The sequence below is a fragment of the Cuculus canorus genome, chromosome 28 (assembly GCF_017976375.1).
Source record: "Cuculus canorus isolate bCucCan1 chromosome 28, bCucCan1.pri, whole genome shotgun sequence".
In the NCBI taxonomy this organism is placed as follows: domain Eukaryota; kingdom Metazoa; phylum Chordata; class Aves; order Cuculiformes; family Cuculidae; genus Cuculus; species Cuculus canorus.
This window is the reverse complement of record NC_071428.1, coordinates 3395005-3416329: the sequence shown is the minus strand read 5'-3', so window position 1 is coordinate 3416329 and position 21325 is coordinate 3395005. Positions and strand designations below refer to the sequence as shown.

Below are 21325 nucleotides of genomic sequence, written 5' to 3'. Positions count from 1 at the left end.
ACCAGAGGAGATGCCGCGTCCCAGGACATCCCACACTCTGCTCCTGCCTCAGTCGCTGCGGTCTCCACTGAAACCAGTAGCTCCCAGTCTTGGCACTGGTCTGGAGCTCCAAAACGCTGCTGGCAGCAGCAAAATCTTCCCTAGCCCTTCCCCATCCACTGATCTCAGCAAAGCAAAATCCTGTTATGAGTGGGGAAACTGAGGCAGGGAGCAACAAACAGAGCCAAAGGCGCAAATCCTGCACCGCTCCCCGATAGGAATTGGTTTCTCGCTTACCCACGGGGCTCGGGCACGCTCCGTTCGTGTTGTTTAGGTCTCCGCCGAGCATCGCTCCTGCAAAGCAATCAGAAACAGGGGGTCAGACTCTGCTCAGGAACAAGGGGAGCATCCCTCCTTTGGGGGGAGAGAGGAAGAGGAGGAGCGCGAGGGAGGAAGGCAGAGGAAAATAAAGTGATGTTGCCTCCCCGGGGAGAAAGTCCTGGACAAAATGAGCAGCATTCCTGGTGATCAGGTTGAGAAACATTACCCAGGCAGCTCCGTTTCCTTTGGGCAGGAGCCAGGCACAGCCTAGGAATCGGTTCCAAAGGAGGCAGCTTGGAGAACACAGCACTTCTTTCATTCCAAGCCTGGTTTTGGGGGGACACGGAGCCAGTGCTGCCAGGGCAGAGCACCCCAGCAGCGAGATAGGAAACATTATCTCCCCTGGAAGTTTCACACCGAACAAAAATCAGCCCCAGGACGTCACTACAACTCCACCTCAATGGTCTTAACGCTTGGAAAACGCCGCTGCTCCCCTCTGTGCTGGGAAAAACCATCCCAAAGGTGCTTTTATCCCCTCAAAGGTGGTTTTATCCCCCCAAAGGTGGTTTTATCCCCACTAAACCAAACGTTTTGCCTCGCCTGCAAGAAGATTTTCTTGCTTTCTGCCTTGTTATCGACTTATTTCTTAAAGGCATCCGTTCACAGTGATTTTGCCCAACAGTCGGCACGGAGGCTCCGGAGCTGTGACCACAGTCACCCCAGAGCTCTGGGCAGGGGAACGAGGACCCTCTGATCCTAAACCCCACCTCTAATCACTGCCCAACAGTTCTCACCGCACACAGAGGAAGCCTGAGATAGAAACCTTTCTTTCCAGCCTCCGGCACTCAGGTTTGGGCTTGCAGCAAAGCCCTAAAAATGGGAAAAGTGCTGGAGGGCTGAGCAGCTCCTGTGCAGGGAAGTTTGCGCCCAACATGGTAACATGATCACGGATGGCAAAGGTCCCAAAAATACCTTACACCTTGAAAAAGGGCAAGGTGACCCCCAAAATCTAAGCATCATGGGATGGTTTGGATTGGAAAGGACCTCAAAGCCCATCCAGCCCCACCCCTGCCATGGGCAGGGACACCTCCCACTGGCTCAGGGGCTCCGAGCCCCATCCAACCTGACCTGGAACCCCTCCAGGGATGGGGCAGCCACCACTGCTCTGGGCAACCTGGGCCAGGGCCTCCCCACCCTCACAGCAAAACATTTCTCCCTAAGATCTCATCTCAATCTCCCGTCTTGCAGCTTAAAACCATTCCCTCTCCCTGCTCTCCCTGCTCCAGAGCCCCTCCCCAGCTTTCCTGGAGCCCCTTTCAGCACTGGAGGATGCTCTAAAGTCTCCCGGAGCCTTCTCTTCTCCAGGCTGAACAACCTCAACTTTCCCAACCTGACCTCATACAGGAGGTTCTCCATCCCTCAGATCATCTCCGTGGCCTCCTCTGGACTCACTCCAACAGCTCCATGTCCTTCCTGAGCTCAGCACTCCAGATCTGGACACGGGGCTCCAGGTTGGGTGTCCCCAGAGAGGAGCAGAGGGGCAGAATCCCCTCCCTCCCTGCTGGTCCTTCTGCTCCGGATGCAGCCCAGGACATGGGGGGGTTCTGGGCTGTGAGCACACGTTGCTGTCTCACATTGAGCTTCTCATCCTCAGCACCCCAAGTCCTTCTCCTCAGGGCTGCTCCCAATCACATCATCACAATGTAGTGGACAGGTACAGTTGGACTCCATCTCCAAGGTCTTTTCCAACCAAGCGATTCTATGATGTGGTATCACAAAAAGTGTGGCACCTGAGCATCCTCCAATGCAAAGCCCAAGATCCTGAAGCTTCCAATATCCCGGAGCAGGGATCCCACTTGCACTGCAGACTCCGTCCCCCACGCTGCCAGAGTGGCTGAGTGATGCCAACCCCAACCTCATCCCTGGAAACCCTTTTCTCCCACGCCGTCCCTGAGCAGACGGTATTAACCAGTGTTGAGATACCAACCCAACGCTCTACTACACATTTACTTTGGAAACAACGCCGCAGTGCTCTGCTCGCAGCTCAAGTGCATTGCTTAAAAAGAAAGATTTAAGGACGAGAAAAAAGACCTCTCCTAACATCCAAGGGTCTGGCTCCTCTAAACAGGATTTCTTCCGTGTCCCAAGCAGTGAGTGAATGAGACACAGATGGTCGGACTTGGAACACCTCTGCGCTCACAACCACAAAATTATCCCCCTTCAAACAACCAATGAGATGGAAACAGTTGAGCCTCCAATGGATTCTACATTACAAAGAAGCCTCTTCTTTTCAGCCAAGGGGCCGGTGAGAGGGCAGGGGAGATGCCTGCAGTGAGAGGGAGGAGGAGCCCGTGCCCGAGGAAGGTCCTGCTGCCCAGGCTGGAGTGAGACGTTGCTCTTTGGGATCAGTCTTAGAGCAGAAAGACCCCTGGTGCTTTCAGGAGAAGCTGTGGCTGCCCCATCCCTGGAGGGGTTCCAGGCCAGGTTGGATGGGGTTTGGAGCCCCTGAGCCAGTGGGAGGTGTCCCTGCCCATGGCAGGGGGTGGGACTGGATGGGCTTTAAGGTCCCTTCCAAACCATTCCGTGACTCCATCTCTCTATGTCTGGGCAGCCTCCGCCTTTGCCATTTGCAGCCCGATTTTTTAGACCATCTGTGAGAACCGAAATAGCAAGCAGGGGCTTTCTGCACGCTATTCCTATTTATGATCCCACTGCAGGAGAGCCAGGCTGCGCTCACACGTCGTCGTCGTCCCCTCCTCCCCTTCCATTGCAGGAGACATGGGTGACGAACTCCTCAATCCTACCCTGCCCTTTGCCACCCATCGCCGGTCCCCGCTGGAAACGACTGCTCCCTCCGATCTGTCAGCAGATCCACATGAGTAATCGTTCGGCGACCAACTGCAACCAGCAGAACCCGACTCAGAAAAGCCCTTTTTAGGCAGCAGTCCCGTGTCACCAGAGTGCCACCAGCGAGAGCGGGATGCCGGCAGCCACCCCCAAGCCTGGGAACGGCGCCGGGTGACTCATCTCCTTGTGCTGCCCAACCTCGCAACAGATCCCCGCAGGGCTTCAGCTCTTAAAAAGACCTTGGGAATATATTTGAGGGGGTCACCCCTAGATGGAGACCAAGGGACAAAGTGGGGGGGATCAACCGCTGGCAGGAGGGACCAAGCACCCATGGGCAACCAGCCATGCGGGATGGATGCAGGGACATAGAGCGGTTTGGGTTGGAAGGGATCTTAAAAGATCATCCAGTCCCACCCCTGCCGTGGGCAGGGACACCTCCCACTGGATCAGGGGCTCCAAACCCCATCCAACCTGGCCTGGAACCCCTCCAGGGATGCGGCAGCCACAGCTTCCCCGGGCAACCTGGGCCAGGGCCTCCCCACCCTCACTGTGAAGAATTTCCTCCTCATGTCCACTCTAAACGTGCCCCTCTCCAGTTTATCCCCGTTCCCCCTCATCCCATCCCCACAAGCCTTTATGAACAGCCCCTTTGCAGCTTTCTTGGAGCCCCTTCAGGTACTGGAAGGTCACTTTAAGATCTCCTCACAGCCTTCTCTTCTCCAGGCTGAACAACCCCAACTCTCAGCCTGTCCTCGGATGGGAGGTGCTCCAGCCCTCACATCATCCTTCTCCTGTCCCCAAGCAGGGGATGGAGGCTGCTGGGGTGTCCCCAGCCTCATGGCATGCTCCCTACTTGGTGCCTCAAACACAGCGAGGGGCTCACAGCGGGGATAATCACTAAGATGATCCGAGGGCCGGAGCACCTCCTGCATGAGGATGGGCTGAGAGAGTTGGGGTTATTCAGCCTGGAGAGGAGAAGGCTCTGAGGAGACCTTAGAGTGACCTTCCAGTGCTGAAAGGGGCTCCAGGAAAGCTGCGGAGGGGCTCTGGATCAGGGAAAGGATGAGGGGGAACAGTTTTGAGCTGCAAGAGGGGAGATTGAGATGAGATCTTAGGGAGAAATGTTTTGCTGTGAGGGTGGGAAGGCCCTGGCCCAGGTTGCCCAGAGCAGCGGTGGCTGCCCCATCCCTGGAGGGGTTCCAGGCCAGGTTGGATGGGGTTTGGAGCCCCTGAGCCAGGGGGAGGTGTCCACGGCATGGGTGGGACTGGATGGGCTTTGAGGTCTGACCCAAACCGTTCTGTGATTCTATGACGTGGGACGCGAAGGCTCTCAGCATGGCTCACCTGCGCTGGCCGGCCTCTGCGGCAGTCCTGGGGACACGGTGTTTCTCTGCAGCGTCGGCTGCTGCGGCGAGAGGAGCCGCGGGTCCGTCAGCGAGGAGGTCACCAAGGACTGGGTCACCAGCGAGCTGCCCGGGTTGCTGAACTGCAGCGTGTTCTGGTTGGTCACCGGCACCGTCACGGGCATGGCGAAGTTCGGAGCGGGCACTGCGGACTGAAGAGAAAGCAAGGGGGTAAAGAGGGGCAGGAGATGAGCAGGAGTGAAGTTCCTCCTGCCTTTATGGACCTGATCCTGCTGAAAATGAGGTCTCCTAAAATCCCACGTCAGTGCTGCTCTGCGCTGCTCTGCTCACGCCCTGCCCACCCTTGCACCCAGATCACACCAGGGAAGACCGAGAAGAGCACCATCTGTGTTCGGACACATCAAAGCTTTGCAACCAGTTGCTTTGGTCTCATTTTCAGGTCAGATTTATTTCACCTCAGTGGTTTTGGGGCAGCCCACCAAGAGGCAGCTGGAAACACCCCACAAGGTGGGCAGCAGCAGGGTGGTCTGCCCCTACCGGCACCGCGAGCGGCCGAGTCGGCGCTGCCTTCATCCCACCGCAGAGATCGAGGTGCCTGCCGGGAGTTTATGAGGCTGTTCCTCGTCGGGTGGGATGGGAAAAGCCCTCCCAAAGAGCCGGCAGTGGATCAGCATTTCTGGCTGGCATCGCTGCTGGTGGCTGAGCATCTGGGAAAGGCTCCGTTTGCTCCCCACAGTCCCCAGATAACACTGAGATCCATCCTGGGGCTGTTAGGAAGGAGGAGGAGGAGCTGACCCCAGGGAAGCAGAAACATCGCTAAGCCGTTATCCTTGGCTGCAGGTCGAGGAGCAGCTTCACCTACCAGCGTCCCTGCTGGAACCAGACTCGCGGTGATTATCCTACCCGTCTGTCTTATGTCACTGATTTGCTCTTCGTTAACAGGAGCGGGCACCTGCTTAGGGGCTTTAGCAGAAGCTTTGCTAAAGTCCCACTTTAATTTGCTCAGGGCTGGAGAGGCAGAACCTCCCAGCGCCAGGTGGGACCGCCGCGGGGTTGGATCTGGACTTTGCAAGCTGCCCCAGCGAGGGCAGAAGGAGCCGAGCATCGCCCACATTGCAGCTGGATGCAAATCTGGGTACAAATCTGCTCCGAGCTGGATGATTTTACTTTGGGCTAGAAAAAAAGGACAGGAGGAAGGAGTGGGATGGGGCTCACCCATCCCTCACTGCTGGCAACCCTCCCCACCAGCCTCTCAAGGGCATCCTGTCCTTCAGCGCGATCCCGGGGCTGCAGCCAAGCTCCGAGGACACCGGCTCTGAGTCTGCGCCGCAGCAGCGCTGCCAGAGCCGCCAACTCGCCCTTCCGAGGGACTTGGCGTCACCCAGACCTTTGGGGCAAAGCTGGGAACGCAGAGTCCTCCCTCTGCTCAGCCCCGAGAGTTTATTCCACACGGCTACAAAACCAGGAGGGAGGAGGGACACACACACACACACACACGCGGATTCTCAAGCGCTGCACGAACATCGAAGCAGCGTTGTGTAATAAATCACTGCAATCGCGGCTGCGTGCGTGCGCATTCCTGGGAAAGGAAGGGAAAAACTAACCCCTGCGCATAAAATCTTAAGCAGGAGGCCGGAGAGCCCAGTTTCTCTTTTAATCCGGATTTATCCCTTTAAACAAGCATCAGGCTGATGCTGCCCGGTGAGATGAACCCCCAACCAGCAGCAAAGTGGGGTCCCAGGTCTCCCTTTCCATCCCTGCATCCCAGGACACAACTAGGCAGCTTGCACATCACTCCAAAATCCAGGGGGGGAGAAGATGCACACAGCAGCCAAACCTCAACGATTTCTGTTTCCATTAAAAGCAATTACAAACACCAAAGGCAGAAGCCACATCCAGGCTTCTCTTTAGCAAACAAGGCTGTTGTTAAGCTGCCCCGGCTGCTCGATCTGGTTAGTTCTCGTCACACACAAAACCAACCCAGCAGGTTAAAAAAGGAAAAAGCATCTCCTTCACCCAGCATCGCTCAGGTCTTTGCTGCCCAGGGAGGTTTTTAGTGCGAAGCTCGATGCTACGCCCTGACTACGAAGCGCCCAGCACCTGAATGCCACCAGGCAAAATGACTTTAAGGCACGGGTTTTTCCTTTATGGCACATCTCCGGATGCTGTCTCCGGCGATGGGAGCCTGCTTGGAGCCCTCCCTCTGCAGCACAAAGACACAGATCCTAAGGATCTCCGTTTCCAAGGTTGTTTTGCACCGCAAAACTGGCTTTTCGACCCATTTTGGGGCGGTGGCAGGGCTTACGCCAAGCACCGAGCGGGTTGCCCACCCAGCCAAGGCTGTATCCCCACCCCACACAAGCCCTAGCGGGGTGGAAACCAGTCCCACGCCAGTGAAACCAAGGAGGAACCTCTGGGAGGATGAGGATGAGCCTCGTGGGAGCTAATCCCGCGCTAAACCCACGCCAGCGCGCTTGGCTGTGCCGTCACAGCAGAGTTGCAAACAACTTTCATCACCTGCACCCCGTTTCGCTTCAACCCTCAGCTCTCCCAGGGCTTGGAGCAACCAAACCCTGAGCTTCAAGGGATGGAGATGCAGATTTTGGGGGGTGGGGTCCTCGAGAGCACTGAGTCAGCAAAATACAAGAGCCGTAGGGGGTTTTTCACATGAAAAGAGTCAGAATTTGAACTTGGGGTGAGACTTTGCAAAGCACAGAAGGGCAGATTATTTTAGGGGGAGCGTGTCAATTATTGCAGTGCCGCATCCAACCCTGGAAAATGAGCTTCCTTTCTGCTCCTGGCAGCATTAATTAAGGCTGCAGTGACTCGGGGCTAATCCCCCCGAAGAAGCCTCTCCTGCATCAATAGTCTCTGCTCCCTTGAACTAACAACTAATTTGCAATGTGTCCCCCCTGTCCTCCTCCTCCTCCTCCCGTCTCCTGACACAAATCCCTTTCAGCGCTGTCCTGATGCCACCCCGGTGACGGCTACCGGGATCACAGGCTAAAACCTCCCTGGATTTCTGCCACGGCCACCAGCTGCCCCGAGGGCTCCGTGGATTTGGGGGGAATTAATACGGAATAGTCAAAAACCAGGCTGAGCCTCGCAGGGATGTGAGGAGCCGGGATTCGCCGCCACCTCGCAGCAACGCTGGGGTCTAAAACCCTTTTTTGGGGGGAGAAAGGGGCAAAAAAAAGGTGCCTCTAATCCAGTATTTGCAGCAAAGAAGAGGAGAAAAGCAATATCCTCCTGCTTGGAAATACCTGAGCTAAAGGGGATGGTGTTCCCGAGGGTTGTTCCTGCTGCTTTGGGTGGGAAATAAGAGGGAACTTCAAGGCTGGGGACGTACAAGGGCAAAAAGGAGCCCCTAATTGAGTTTTTGCAGCAAAGGAGAGAAGAGCAATATCCTCCTGCTCAGGACTGCTGGAGCTAATGAGGATGGTGTTCCCAAGGGTTGTTCCTGCTGCTTCGGGTGGGGAATCAGAGGGATCCTCAGGGCTGGAGGGGAAAAAAGAAGCCCCTACTCCAGTTTTTGTAGCAAACGAGGGGAGAAGAGCAATATCCTCCTGCTCAGGAACACTGGAGCTAATGGAAATAGCGTTCCCAAGGGTTGTTCCTCCTGCTTCGGATGGGAAATCAGAGGGAACCTCAAGGCCAGGTGCATTCGGGGCTGCGCGCATCGGCTCCTAAGGCACAACACGGCTCGGAAGCAAAGCCATGCAAAATCCAACCCCTTCCCCATCACCTGGAGGCCTCCGGGGAGGGGCAAAGGGGGGGCTGCAGACCACCAGCTACTCACTGCGAGCCGGTAACTCTGCATCATTTTATCAAACTCCTCATCAATCTTTTTATATTTCTCTTCCGTCTGCGGGGTCAACGCAAACACTTCATCCCCTTCCGGGCTTTCGCATTCCCTGTGCTTCTTGTTCAGCGCCTGTTACGTTTCGGGGTGAGGGGGGACACGGGGTGGGGGTGGCAGGGAGGGACGAGGTTGGAGGGAAATCGAACAGAAGAAAAACAAAAAAGAACACATAATGAAGGTTTTCCAGCCAAGGGGCAGTACTTACACCGTATCGCTTGAATAGGATATCCAGATCCTCGCTGCCTTTACGATATTTATCCTCCATCAAGGGGCTCTGGTCTATCGAGTCCTCGCCGTCGGGCTCCGGGCTGTCACAGCCATTAAAACCTTTCTTTCTTAAAGTCTGAAAACACAATCGGGATAGTTTGAGATCTGGGAGTGGGGATGGGGAACACAGGTGGTTGCCCGAAGCAGGTTGGTGCCCCCCAAGACATCCCATGACCGTGAAGAAGAGGAGTCGCACAAATGAGAACCTTCACCTCAAGACATCATTGGCATCCGTGGGGTTAAATTACCCCTCAACCACCTACAACTGCTTGAAAGGAGGTCGAGGTAAGGTGGGTCTTGGTCTCTCCTCCCAAGGAACAAGTGATGGGATGGGAGGAAACAGCTTCAAGTTGTACCAGGGGAGGTTTAGACTGGATATGGGGAAAAATTCCTTTACTGAAAGAGTAGTGAAGCATTGGAAGAGGCTGCCCAGGGCAGTGGTGAGGCTCCATCCCTGGAGGGGTTCAAAACAGGCGTAGATGTGGCTCTTTGGGAACTGGTTTGGCCGGCACGGTGGGGTTGGGCTGACGGTTGGACTGGATGAGCTTAGAGATCTTTTCCAACCTTAATGATTCCATACGAGTTGGGATCCATCCCTCGGGTTTCAACACTGGGGTGTCCCTAATTAAGGAATCACAACGTGGGGATGGATGCATGGATGGATGGATGGATGGATGGAGAGAAACTCCTTTGCTTTCAAAGGATCTGTTTACACCAGAGCTGAACTTGGCCCTGTACCAGCTCAGACTCATTCATCACCTACAATTACAACGACAAGAGGGGAAATAAACCTTAATGATAGCTGCTTTCCTGCTAAAAATAGGGAGAACCTCGCAAAGAGGGAAAGAAAAACCAAAATAATAAGCACAAAGTGCTTGCCCTCGGCAAAACCAAGGACGGGGGAGGCGTTTACCACACACAAAGGTTGCACCAGAGCAAGGGCATCGTGTGAGAGGACACGATGACAGGAGATGGGGGATGACACGGGGGAGACAGTGACACAGCCTGGACCGCAAACCCCACACCAAGAGCAGCACCAAAGGTCCCACGCGCTGCTATAGAGAGGTAACGGTGGGACATGGAATGATAGGATGGTTTGGGTTGGAAGGGACCTCAAAGACCATCCAGTTCCAACCACGAGCAGGGACGCCTCCCACGGGATAAGGGACTCCAAGCCCCGTCCAACCTGGCCTGGAACCCCTCCAGGGATGGGGCAGCCACCCTGGGCCAGGGTCTCCCCACCCTCACAGCAGAACATTTCTCCCTAAGATCTCATCACAATCTCCCCTCTTTCAGCTGAAAACTGTTCCCCCTCATCCTTTCCCTGCCCTCCCTGACCCAGAGCCCCTCTCCAGCCTTCCTGGAGCCTCTTTCTGGTCTGGAAGCTGCAATAAGGTCTCCTTACAGTCTTGTCCAGGCTGAACAACCCCAACTCTCTCAGCCTGTCCTCCTACAGGAGGTTCTCCAGCCCTCGGATCATCTCCATGGCCTCCTCGGGACCAGTTCCAACAGCTCCATGTCCTTCCTGTGCTGAGGACTTCAGAACTGGACTCGGGGCTCCAGGTGAGGTCTCACCAGAGCGGAGCAGAGGGACAAAACCCCCTCCCTCCCTGCTGGCCCTTCTGCTCCGGATGCAGCCCAGGACATGGGTGGTTTCTGGGCTGGGAGCGCACTTTGCCGGCTCACGTTGAGCTCCTCATCCTCCAGCGCACCAAGTCCTTCTCGTTGGGGCTGCTCCAATCCATTCTCGTCGGGGCTACACTCAATTCACCTCCTCCTTCATTACCAGCAGCCTGACAATCGCACGTTGGGGTGTAGCGAAACCCCAAAGCTCATCTCATCGTCTCAGCAGTCAGTTTGCAGATTGCCTTACACATTTAATCACTCTATTTTCAAAATACAAAGGCAATTAGGCGTTATTACGGAACCACCACTTGCCAATTAATTTTTTTTTTAGAAGTCAAAGCTACAGAATTTCCTGGAATTCTTGGGCTCTTTTCCTGCCAAATTCAGCAGGGGGAGAAAAATAGAGCCTTGACAATTCTCCTCTGTCTTCTAAACAGTCATAAATATCTCTATTTTGAGGCCAAAACGGATCGTGGAATGGTTCCTCATCTACCTGCGAGCTCCGGAATTTTGGCTGGAGCAGATAAAAGCCAGCGACCTTTTCAGAAGGGCTGGAAACACCATAGGCATTGGTTTGGCATCTCTTCCTGCAGGTCTTGCTTGGTGGACACTTGCATTGGGTGGCAAAGGTCAAGCAACAGGCCCCAACCTCACCCCCCACCCTGTTTTCCATCCAATATTTTCAATTCAAATCCTTCCTGGTCATCATTTTCATGCTCCTTCCTTAGATTTAATCCAGAAGGGGGAAGTCCCCATCCACATCCAGCTCCATCAGCCAAAGATCTGGCTAGTCCTTGAGCTTGGTGGCATCTGAAGCCTTGATGGTATCACCAATAATTCCTGCTACCTAATTATTTTTACCTAATTACCTAATGACAACTACCAGTACCCCTAATTTTTGTTATTCCTTGAGAAGGGTTGTAGAAATCCAAGCCATCGGCACAAACGGGAGGTTCCCAGGGCTTTCCCTGCAGGCTCCTGAGGACTTTTTCCCTATCATTTTTCTATTTTCATGAGTGTCCTTGGTTGGTTGGTTGTTAACACTCTTTTTTCCTCCTTCCTTCTTTTTTCAGAGGCAAAATAGAAGAAGCACGAGGTGGAAAACTCTTCCCAGTGGCTGCAGGTAGCTGAGATGGAATTATAACCCCTGTAGGGATGGGCTCCAGAGGTGGTACAGCAGAAGATGGGGATGTTGGGCAGCGTGATGGGACACACTCGTAGTGGTGGTGGTGGGTCACCAGGGCCTGAGTTGCAGTGGGAGAGGAGCCAAGATGATGTGAAAGGAAAACAATCTTGCTGGAGCAAGAGTCAAACCTAAACCCTCCTGTTTTCATGATTTCTGGAAGGTCTTCTAGAAAAGAGCTCTCCTTCTCATCCCTCCTCATTCCCTCTTCCAGGGAAAAACACAGAGATGTAGAGAGGCATGAAATCTTTTTGGCATCGGGTGGCACCCAGTAGAACACTGTTATATTGAGAGACCTCATCTGGAGTATCGTGTCCAGTTCTGGAGTCCTCAACAGAAGGAGATGGAGCTGTTGGAACGGGTCCAGAGGAGGCTCCAAGGATGATTCGAGGGCTGGAGAACCTCCCGTACGAGGACAGGCTGAGAGAGTTGGGGTTGTTCAGCCTGGAGAAGAGAAGGCTCTGAGGAGACCTTAGAGTGACCTTCCAGTGCCTGAAGGGGCTCCAAGAAAGCTGGAGAGGGGCTGTTCATCCCTGGAGGTGTTCAAGGCCAGGTTGGATGGGGCTTGGAGTCCTTGATGCAGTGGGATGTCCCTGCCCAGGCCAGGTGGGTTGGAACTGGATGGCCTTAAAGGTCCCTTCCAACCCAAACTATTCTATGATTCTATGATTTTTCATATAAAGTCGATTTCAAATCAATTCCTTTGCAGCAGAAAATTCTCAAAGGAGAAAAGCAGGGTGAGAACTTCACTCATCACCCACCCATCCCCTTGTCCCCTGTCTCTCAGAGGTCCCCTCCCCTCAGGTCCTGCTCTTCCAGGATGTTCCCATGAGCCTAGCTCATCTGGGAGCAGATCTTCAAGCTGAAGAGGGTGAAAGAGCAGCAGGAAACATGGGACACGTGAAAGGAAATGATGGTCGACCAGGATGTGGTCAACCTCCCTTCGAAAGGAGGAAGACTCAACCAACCCAGGCTTTGGGGAAGTCTGGATGAGGATGGGAACGGGAATGGGAATGGGGATGTAGATGGGGACTGGGAAGAGGATGAGGATGGGAAGAGAATGAGGATGAGGATGGGAAAAGGATGAGGATGGGAAAAGGATAGGGATGGGAAGAGGATGCGGATGCTTTGGAAGAAGATGAGGATGGGAAGAGGATGAGGATGGGGACGGAAATGGGGATGAGGATGGGAATTGTGAAGAGGACGAGGATGGGGATGGAGACGGGGAAAAGGACAAGGATGGGGAGGGGGATGGAGATAGGGATGAGGATGGGGACTAGGAAGAGGATGAGGATGGGGATGAAGACACAGTTCCAGCAGCTGCCTCTGTCCTTCGCCACCTCCCCAACATCCTGCAAAACGCCTGATTTTGCACACGCTGGGGAACAACAACCCCAGGAAAGAGAAACATGGAAAACCAGCCCCCACTGGGACATTCAACCAAGGAAAGGCAAGAAATTGCTGTATGACTTTAAGTGGCTCTGGAGCATCCTCGTGCCCGGCCAGCTCCGCTCTCATCCAAGTCCCTTATCAGAAACTGGCACATCAGCCAGGCTGCAAGGAAACGAGAAGCGACAGCGAGGAGCAAAGCCGGCGTGATCCCAGCCCTGGCGCGCACGTGGCACCCAGCGTGCCTGTCTGGGGGCCTCAGCTGGCCCCCGCCTGATTAAGGAAACCCCCCTCTTTGCATTAAGAGAGATTTTCTCAGACTTAAAAGCTTGCAACAGCCAGGACTTTGCTGGGCACGCAGAGATCCACAAGGGTTGCATGGCTCAAGTCCACTCCTGATCTCTGGCACGGCTGAAAGACGGAGGTGCCCTTCCAGGAGATGGTCCCAGAGAGGTGGTGTTGGGCTCCTCTTGAACTGGAGATGCTAAGTATCCAGGGGGAAAACCCCCTCCAAAGGCACCCCATGCAGCATGTGATGGGTGCCCCCAGTGCTCCCCAGGATCAAAAGAAAAAGGAATCTCATGTTCACTGTTGTTTGAAAACATCACTTGAACAGACCACCTCATACCAGCTGAGTTGGTGGTACCAGCACCTTTGACCCAAGAGCTTCCCAACAGAGCCAGGAGGGGACACCCCAGCTCAGCCAACCCTCCAGAGCCACCGCTTGCTTCTCCTCCACCAGGAAAATGAAATCAAGAAGTTTCTGCCTGGATTCACCCAGGTCCCGGTCGCTCCTCAACCTTTCTGAGATGCTGCCAGAGCCCTTTGAGGTTGGAACCCTCGGTAGGAAGGAGCAACAGGCATTAACGGGAAGGCAGATGCACGCAGTCACCCCTTAAAATCCACTTTAAATCATATTTGGTAGCAAAACCACAGCCTTGATGGCTCTGTAAATGCTCGACGCAAGGGAAGCTTTAAGGATGCAAAGATGCCCTTGGAAGAGTCAAATTCAACTGGGAAACACTAAGAAACATGGGTTAAACTGGGTCTGTGCACAGTGAGGACAAAGCTGGGCTGGTGGGACCTGACCTGACCTGACCTGGGCATGGGGCGAGATGGAAATCAGCCCCAAGAGCAAGAATTGCCTCCTGGAAGAGCGGATTTGGGCGAGAAAGCAGCACAACTCTTAAAGCGGCCCTAACCCTGTTCTGAGATGAGGATGGATGCTTGAGTAGCCTCAAATCCTGCCGGCGTCCCAGCAGGTTTCGCTCTGAGGCGGCTTTGCCGGCGAGACATTCCAAGCCTGGTGCGTTGGGGCTTTTTTTCTTGCCATCCACCGCTCTCCTTCCGCTCCCGATGTTCCTCTCCTCAGCTTTGGATGCAGATCCAGCTTTTCATGTGGTGCAAACAAGAGCAGTTCTTTGGGTGCCAAGGACTGCGTGTAACTCATCGGCTTGGGAGTGTTTGCATCTTGGACCATAAGGGAACAGAGAACGCTGCCCAAAATGTTTACGGTATTTTTAGGCCAAGACAAATCTGTTCCGACGCTGCGAGCGCCGCAGTCTGAGCATCCCAGAGCGGCTGCGCTGACTGGCACGGCGAGGAACCTGGGTTTTTTTTCCACAGCGGATGGGCACAACCACGCTCAAACGGGCCAAAAAAAGGACATTTTAGAACCATTTCTAAAGTCTGTATGCAACCACGTGCCAGCAGAAGGGTCTCCAAAGCCTGGTGAGGGAAGGCAGGTGCTTGGCCATGGCTCAATCCATTTTTCTGCCACATCTGGCCTGGAGAAGAGAAGACTCTAGGGAGACCTTTATAGGGGCCACAGAAGCTGTAGGGTGATGGAGAACCCTCAAGGCCTGGAGCACCTCCTGTATGAGGACGGGCTGGGAGAGTTGGGGTTGTTCAGCCTGGAGAAGAGAAGACTCCGAGGAGACCTTAGAGCAGCTTCCAGCGCTGAAAGGGGCTCCAAGAAAGCTGGGGAGGGGCTCTGGATCAGGGAGGGCAGGGAGAGAATGAGGGGAACGGTTTTGAGCTTCAAGAGGGGAGATTGAGATGAGATTTTGGAGAGAAACGTTCTCCTGTGAGGGTGGGGAGGCCCTGGCCCAGGTTGCCCAGAGCAGCGGTGGTGCCCCATCCCTGGAGGGGTTCCAGGCCAGGTTGGATGGGGCTTGGAGCCCCTGGGAGGTGTCCCTGCCCATGGCAGAGGGTGGGACTCAATGGGCTTTGAAGTACCTTCCAACCCAACCCATTCCATCATTCTATGATCAGTGGGAACCGAGTGAACAAGACAAAAACCTCAAGTCCAAAGTTCCAAAAAGACACATTTCACAGAGGAAAAAATATAAAAAGAAGCAAAATTTAGGAGGTCGGTTGGTTTTTTTTCCTTCTTCTTCATGAATTCAGAGCCCAAGCAGACCGCTTGAGATGCACTGAAGGGATTCAAAGGCACAAGTGGCACGGCCTGAGCAGCAGGAGGAGCCTCCAGCAGCGCTTTGAAGCGGCGAAGCCTCGTGCTGAGCGAGGTCCGAGCAGAACAACTGTCCCGGTGGGGCTGTGCAGCTCCACCCAACCCCTATCAGCTCTGCGGGTGTTTGTTTATGTGCTCCTATCATGGCAATAATTCCCCATCTGAGCGGCTCCCATCTTCATGGAGACGATGCAGACGATGGCCAAGAGGCCACGAGCACCACCCTGTGAGCCAAACGCCTTGTGCTCAAGCGTCCACGGATGAGGACAAGGCGGCGGGGAGGGTCAACACAGGGTCATTGATAGCAACCAGTGGCCAAGCATCTCCTGCGGGCGGCTGGAAGAGTGCAGCGTCAGCAAGGTTTGGACATGACGCCTTTGGTAGTGCCATCAGGCTGAACTCGTCATCTTTGGAGACCCATAAACACAGCTGGCCAAACCTTCAGCAACCCAACCCACCCACGAGGTTGGTCCTGCTTCAAACAGGGCACCCAAAGGCCCCTCCCAAGCAGAATGACTCTGATTCAGCCACTGGTGCCCTCCTATAACCCCACTGTGTGCGTCTGAAACAACAGGGGCAACGCCACCAGCTGGAACGAAGCACAGCAACCCCAGGAGATGCCTCCAAAACCATTCCTGCTTTGCCTGGACCACACAAAGTCCACAAAGCACCTCGATTTTACAGCAAGAGATCAACACATAACTCAAGACAGCTTCCAACTCTACCACCCCAAACTGAGTATTTTTGTAGGCTGGACCAAAAAGATCCAAAACTGGGCTGGTAGCAAGTGTTGGAGATCTGCTTGCCTCATCTCCACCCTACACCGATATCCTGTATCCAGCTGCGGTATCAGACCTAGCCCTGCTTCCACCACAACAGCAACACCAGGAAGACGACGGGTGGCCTCACCTCAATGATGTCCGCATTGGTCCGGCTCTCGTGGGGCTCGTTGTACTCGGTGTACTTGAGGAGCACCTTGTCCATGTCGGTGCTGGCGTACTGGAACAGCTTGTTGGAGTGGTTGAAGATGATCAGGGCGATCTCGCAGTCGCACAGGACGCTCAGCTCGTAGGCTTTCTTCATCAAGCCGAACTTGCGCTTGGTGAAGGTCACCTGAAAGCAAGAAAAGCTGTAGTCAGAAGCCACGCCCACACCACCACGGACTTGATATCTCCGGGAGAAAACTGGGACGACCTTTGGAGGAAGAACAAAAGGAAGGGGAGGGCAGAAGGAACCTCTCCACATGTAGTTGGCATTGGTGAGGCTGCACCTCAAACACTGGGTTCAGTTCTGGGTCCCTCACTCCAAGAAAGACCTTGAGGGGCTGGAGCACGTTTGGAGAAGGGAACGGAGCTGGGAAGGGGCTGGAGAACAGGGGTTGTGGGAGCGGCTGAGGGCCCTGGGGCTGTTTATCCTGGAGAAGAGGAGGCTGAGGGGAGACCTCATCACTGTCTACAACTGCCTGGAAGGAGGTTGTAGCGAGGTGGGAGCTGGGCTCTGCTCCCAAGTAATAGGTGATAGGATGAGAAGGAATGGCCTAAAACGGCACCAAGGGAGGGTCTGTTTAGACATCAAGAAAAATTTCTTCACAGAAAGAGTTCTCAGGCACTGGAAGGTCTGCCCAGGGAGGTGGTGGAGTCCCCATCCTGGAGGGGTTTAAAAGACGGGCAGATGAGGTGCTCAGAGATGGTTCAATAGCAGACAGGGATGGTTGGACTTGATGACCTCAAAGGTCTTTTCCAACCAAGCAATTCTGTGATTCTGTCCTCAGTTTCTCCAACTGGACAACCACCCCGAGCTCTCCTCTCTCACCTCTTTCTTCCAACCGGTTTGTACCGTTACCTATTTTGGGATGCTCCAAAGACAGACACTTCCCAAGCACAGAGATGATTACCAGCGCTGGAAAACACAGCTTGCCAAACCAAGAGAAAATAAAGCTCAACAAAATCCTCAGCAGAGCTGTCATCTGTCCGGGGGCCGTGAGTTCTTGAGGGGGTTTAAAGTTGAATATTCAAGATCTCATCATCGCTTGCTGCAGTTGTGCTGTGAGCACCCAACCCTGGGGTGCTCCAAGCTGCTCCACACCACTCGCCCACCCAACTCTCGACCCCAGCACCCACTTCTCTTGGGAGGTTGTGCTCCTCAAAGGCACCCCGCGCCCCTCGCACCGGGTTCCTGGCCTCTCGCTGTCCCCACAACCTCATCGGAGCACTTTTCCACATCTTCTGCTGTGATTGTGTCCCCTGTCCTCCCACCCGACCTTGCCTTGAGAGGAGCTGTCGTTAGAGCCATCAGCTAACGAGGTATCTTTTGCAGGGATGATCTTTGTGAGCTGGCTGGAGGATGAGGACAGAGCTGGGCGTGGGCTCCAAAAGCCGCTCCAGACGCTGGGCAGACGTTGAGCTGCGCTTCCCAGCCCACGCTCAGCTCTTGCCACGACGCTTCTAACAGGACCCATCTGGTGGGGAGGGAATCATGGAATCATTAAGGTTGGAAAAGTCCTCTAAGCTCATCCAGTCCAACCATCAGCCCAACCCCACCGTGTCCGCTAAACCCCGTCCTGAAGTGCCACAGCCACGTGGCTTTTGAACCCCTCCAGGGAAGGAGGAGCTGGTTTGGGGGTGGGTCTCCATCCTGAAGGTCACCGAAGGTTCCTCGCCCACCTGCAATGAGCAGCACGCTGCCAGGGAAAGGCACGATGCTTGGCCAACGCTCTCTTAGCAAATAAAGAAAAGGAAAATAAAAGGCAGGGAGGTGACTGCTCTGCTTTAAGCATCACTCTCGGGAGTGAAGCAGCAGCCTGGGGAAGGGCTGGAGATGAGCTGAGACGCCCTTGAGAGCTGCTCCCTCACCACCCGTGTGCACAGAAGAGCTCGACCCCACTTAGGGCCTCGGCCACGGCATCGATTTTGCAGCTGAACAGCTTTAATTTGCATCGTGGAGGGAGGAGAGCAAACAAAGCTGTTGCCTCCACTCAACTCAAGTCAGTGGCCTTAAAATCCAAAGAACCCGGAGCTTCTCCATCCGCATTGGTGGTGATGAGCACCCAGCACCGAGCGCAATCCGTATCCGGCACTGAGCCCCCCTCGAGATGGATCCCCATCCTTCGGTGCACTGGGAGGGCAGAGCCGAGCCCGCAGGGCGTGGGGAGCTGCTCTCCCCTCCTCACCATCTCCCAGAGATGATTAAGCAGTAACGAGATTCGCCTCTAATCGCCTCAACCCTTGGAAAGTGCACCCCGCGCCGCGGCTCTCCGCCACGTGCGCCCGCTCGCACCAGCGCTCACGTTGCCGGCATCATCCACCGTAAATTAAATTACTTGAGGGCCAGCGCCGGTGTCATCAGCAATTCCCTCTCTCCAGTGGCATCTTGGAACTCTTGGCCACCCAAAATCCTGGCTGCTCCAAGGATGGAGACTGAGACCATCCAGGTGGGACCCAGCTGAGGTTTTGCTCCTGCAGGACAGGCAGTAAAACCAACCTTGGGCTTCCCAGCAGCGTTTGTGGTCTCACATCCTCGCTAGAGACCGGCTGCTCCACCGCAGCCCTGCTGTCCTCCACCGAGACAGCCCCGCTGCGGTGACTCACGCTCCAAGCAGCCCCGAGAGGAAAACATGTGGCATCTCCACCAAGCCAGAGGGAAGAGCCGAGGGCGGTTGGTTCCGCAGCTGCCAGCGCCGGAAATGCCATGCCAAAAACCCTTTGCCAGGTGCCACGAGCCCATTTGGCCACCAAGATCGGAGGCAATGAGGGGAGGCCAAGGCGTGCGAGCAAGGGGGCAGCTCTTGGCCATGATGACTGGAAACAAGCATGATTTGGGTGTTGCCCTTGAGAAAGGAAGGAGAGCATGGGGTTACCTGCCTCAAATCAACCAAGAACCTGTGCAGAGCCAAGCAGAACCCAAGGCACCAAATCTCTATGGAAAAAGAGATGAGATGGAGAATCACCGAATCATGGAACGCTTTGGGTTGGAAAGGAGCTCAAAGATCATCCAGTCCCACCCCCTGCCATGGGCAGGGACACCTCCCGCTGGCTCAGTGGCTCCAAGCCCCATCCAACCTGGCCTGGAACCCCTCCAGGGATGGGGCAGCACTGCTGCTCTGGGAAACCTGGGCCAGGGCCTCCCCACCCTCACAGCAAAACAATTCTCTCTAATATCTCACCTCAATCTCCCCTCTTTCAGCTGAAAATCATTCCCCCTTATCCTATCTCTGCATTCCCTGATCCAGAGCCCCTCCCCAGCTTTCCTGGAGCCCCTGGAAAAGATGCTCTAAGGTCTCCTCAGAGTCTTCTGTAGGCTGAACAACCCCAACTCTCTTAGCCTGTCCTCATCTGGGAGGTTCTCCAGCCCTCTCTCTTGGCTCCCCTGCAAGGATCCACCGTTCCAGCATCCCCATCACAGAACAGCACCAGTTAACACCATCTTACGCATCTACCCGTGACCCAGGACACAAACCCCAAACCTTCTCGTACTGCCAAGCACGAGTCTCATCTGGAAGAATTAACCTTCTCAGTCTAAGAGGGTAATCAAATCTCATGCTTCAGTGAGTAAGCCGATCACCAAAGGGGTCAGGAAGGAATTACTGCCCCACACTACCAGGGGATTTTTGCCTTTCCCCTGATGCAAACCATATTGGCCGTTGCCGGAGTCAGCAGGCTGGCCCTGAAGGACTCATGGTCTGATCTGTTATGGCAAATCCTCTCCACTAATTCCTCTAATGACATTAGTGACTCTTACTTGCTCTCCTCCCCTGGTTTTGGCTTCTGCTGTACTGCTGGTCTCCTCGGCGTGAGCTCGCGGTCCCTGCGCCCACGGGAGGCAAAGAACCCGGCCGTGAGCAGGGTGGGACTCCCCGGTGCTGTAGGTTGGGCACGAGATGCATTGGAAGAGCTTCATGGGATCATTAAAGTTGGAAAAGATCTCTCAGCTCATCCAGTCCAACCCCACCGTGCCGACCAAACCACGTCCCAAAGCGCCACATCTCCATGCTTTCTGAACCCCGACAGGGATGAGGGCTCCCCCACTGCCCTGGGCAGCCTCTGCCACGGCTTCACCACTCTGACACTAAAGACATTTTCTCCATATCCAATTTAAGCATCCCCTGATGAAACTTGAGGCTGTTCCCTCTCATCCCATCACTTGTTCCTTGAGAGCAGAGCCCCGCCTGGCTCCAACGTCCCTCCCAGGAGCTGCAGAGAGCGATGAGGTCTCCCCTCAGCCTCCCCTTCTCCAGACTAAACAGCCCCAGGGCCCTCAGCTGCTCCCACAACCCCTGTTCTCCAGCCCCTTCCCAGCTCCGCTCCCTTCTCCGGATGCGCTGCAGCCCCTCAAGGTCTTTCTTGGAGTGAGGGACCCAAAACTGACCCCAGGATTCGAGGTGTGGCCCCACCAGCACCGAGTCCAGGGGAAGATCCCATCCCTGCTCCTGCTGCCTTCCCCTCACACTGAAGGCTTTGGAGAGCCCCTGCTCAACCTCAACTCCTCCTCCTGTTCCTCACAACACCTCAGCAGCCCCACCTCACCGGGACTGATCCACTTGGAGAATAAACAGCGGCGTCGAGAGCGGCTCTGCCTCCACCTGCTTGCACGACCACCAATGAATCTCCGAGCTCACCAACGCACTCTTCCCATTCCCCACCCCTCTCCTTCCACGCGCAGGTGCCGCGGGAGCCGCCCGCCGCATGCAAGAGCTGCCAGACCTACATTTCCAGCAGCAGCGTCGCAGCACGCGACCCCATGCATAATTCAGCAGCTCCTGGGGCGCGGCACGGGAGAGATGAACCATGCCGAGCCTCAGGGGGGGCTGCTGTGGAGACACGGATGGGCTGAAGATGCTCCCAGACCCTGGTTTGAAGCCAGCTGAGCCACCAGCCTGCAGCCACGACGGCCACGCGTGCAGAGATGCTTCTCAGCTTCTGCAGCAACGGCAGGAGAAGAAGGGAAGGGGAATGAGATAAAGCAAGATGGGAAAATTCCAAGCCCGGAGAATGGATTCCAGCATTGCGCGTGCATCG

At 55.0% G+C, this 21325-nt stretch overlaps 1 protein-coding gene across 12 annotated transcripts in view; it reads right to left on the bottom strand.

The window, feature by feature from the left end:
- Nucleotides 1-21325, bottom strand: part of MEF2D (myocyte enhancer factor 2D) — a 114600-nt gene that overhangs the window by 14974 nt on the left and 78301 nt on the right. For 9 of the 12 annotated variants that reach the window (XM_054051066.1, XM_054051064.1, XM_054051070.1 and 6 more), the window contains exons 4-7: nt 16221-16424; nt 8579-8716; nt 4492-4702; nt 277-333 (exon numbers count right to left, since the gene is read on the bottom strand). In XM_054051066.1, coding sequence (XP_053907041.1) covers nt 277-333; nt 4492-4702; nt 8579-8716; nt 16221-16424 — 610 coding nt within the window. Of the gene's footprint in view, nt 1-276; nt 334-4491; nt 4703-8310; nt 8446-8578; nt 8717-16220; nt 16425-21325 lie in introns of all 12 variants that reach the window. The other 3 variants (XM_054051072.1, XM_054051075.1, XM_054051071.1) reach the window with 1 other exon arrangement.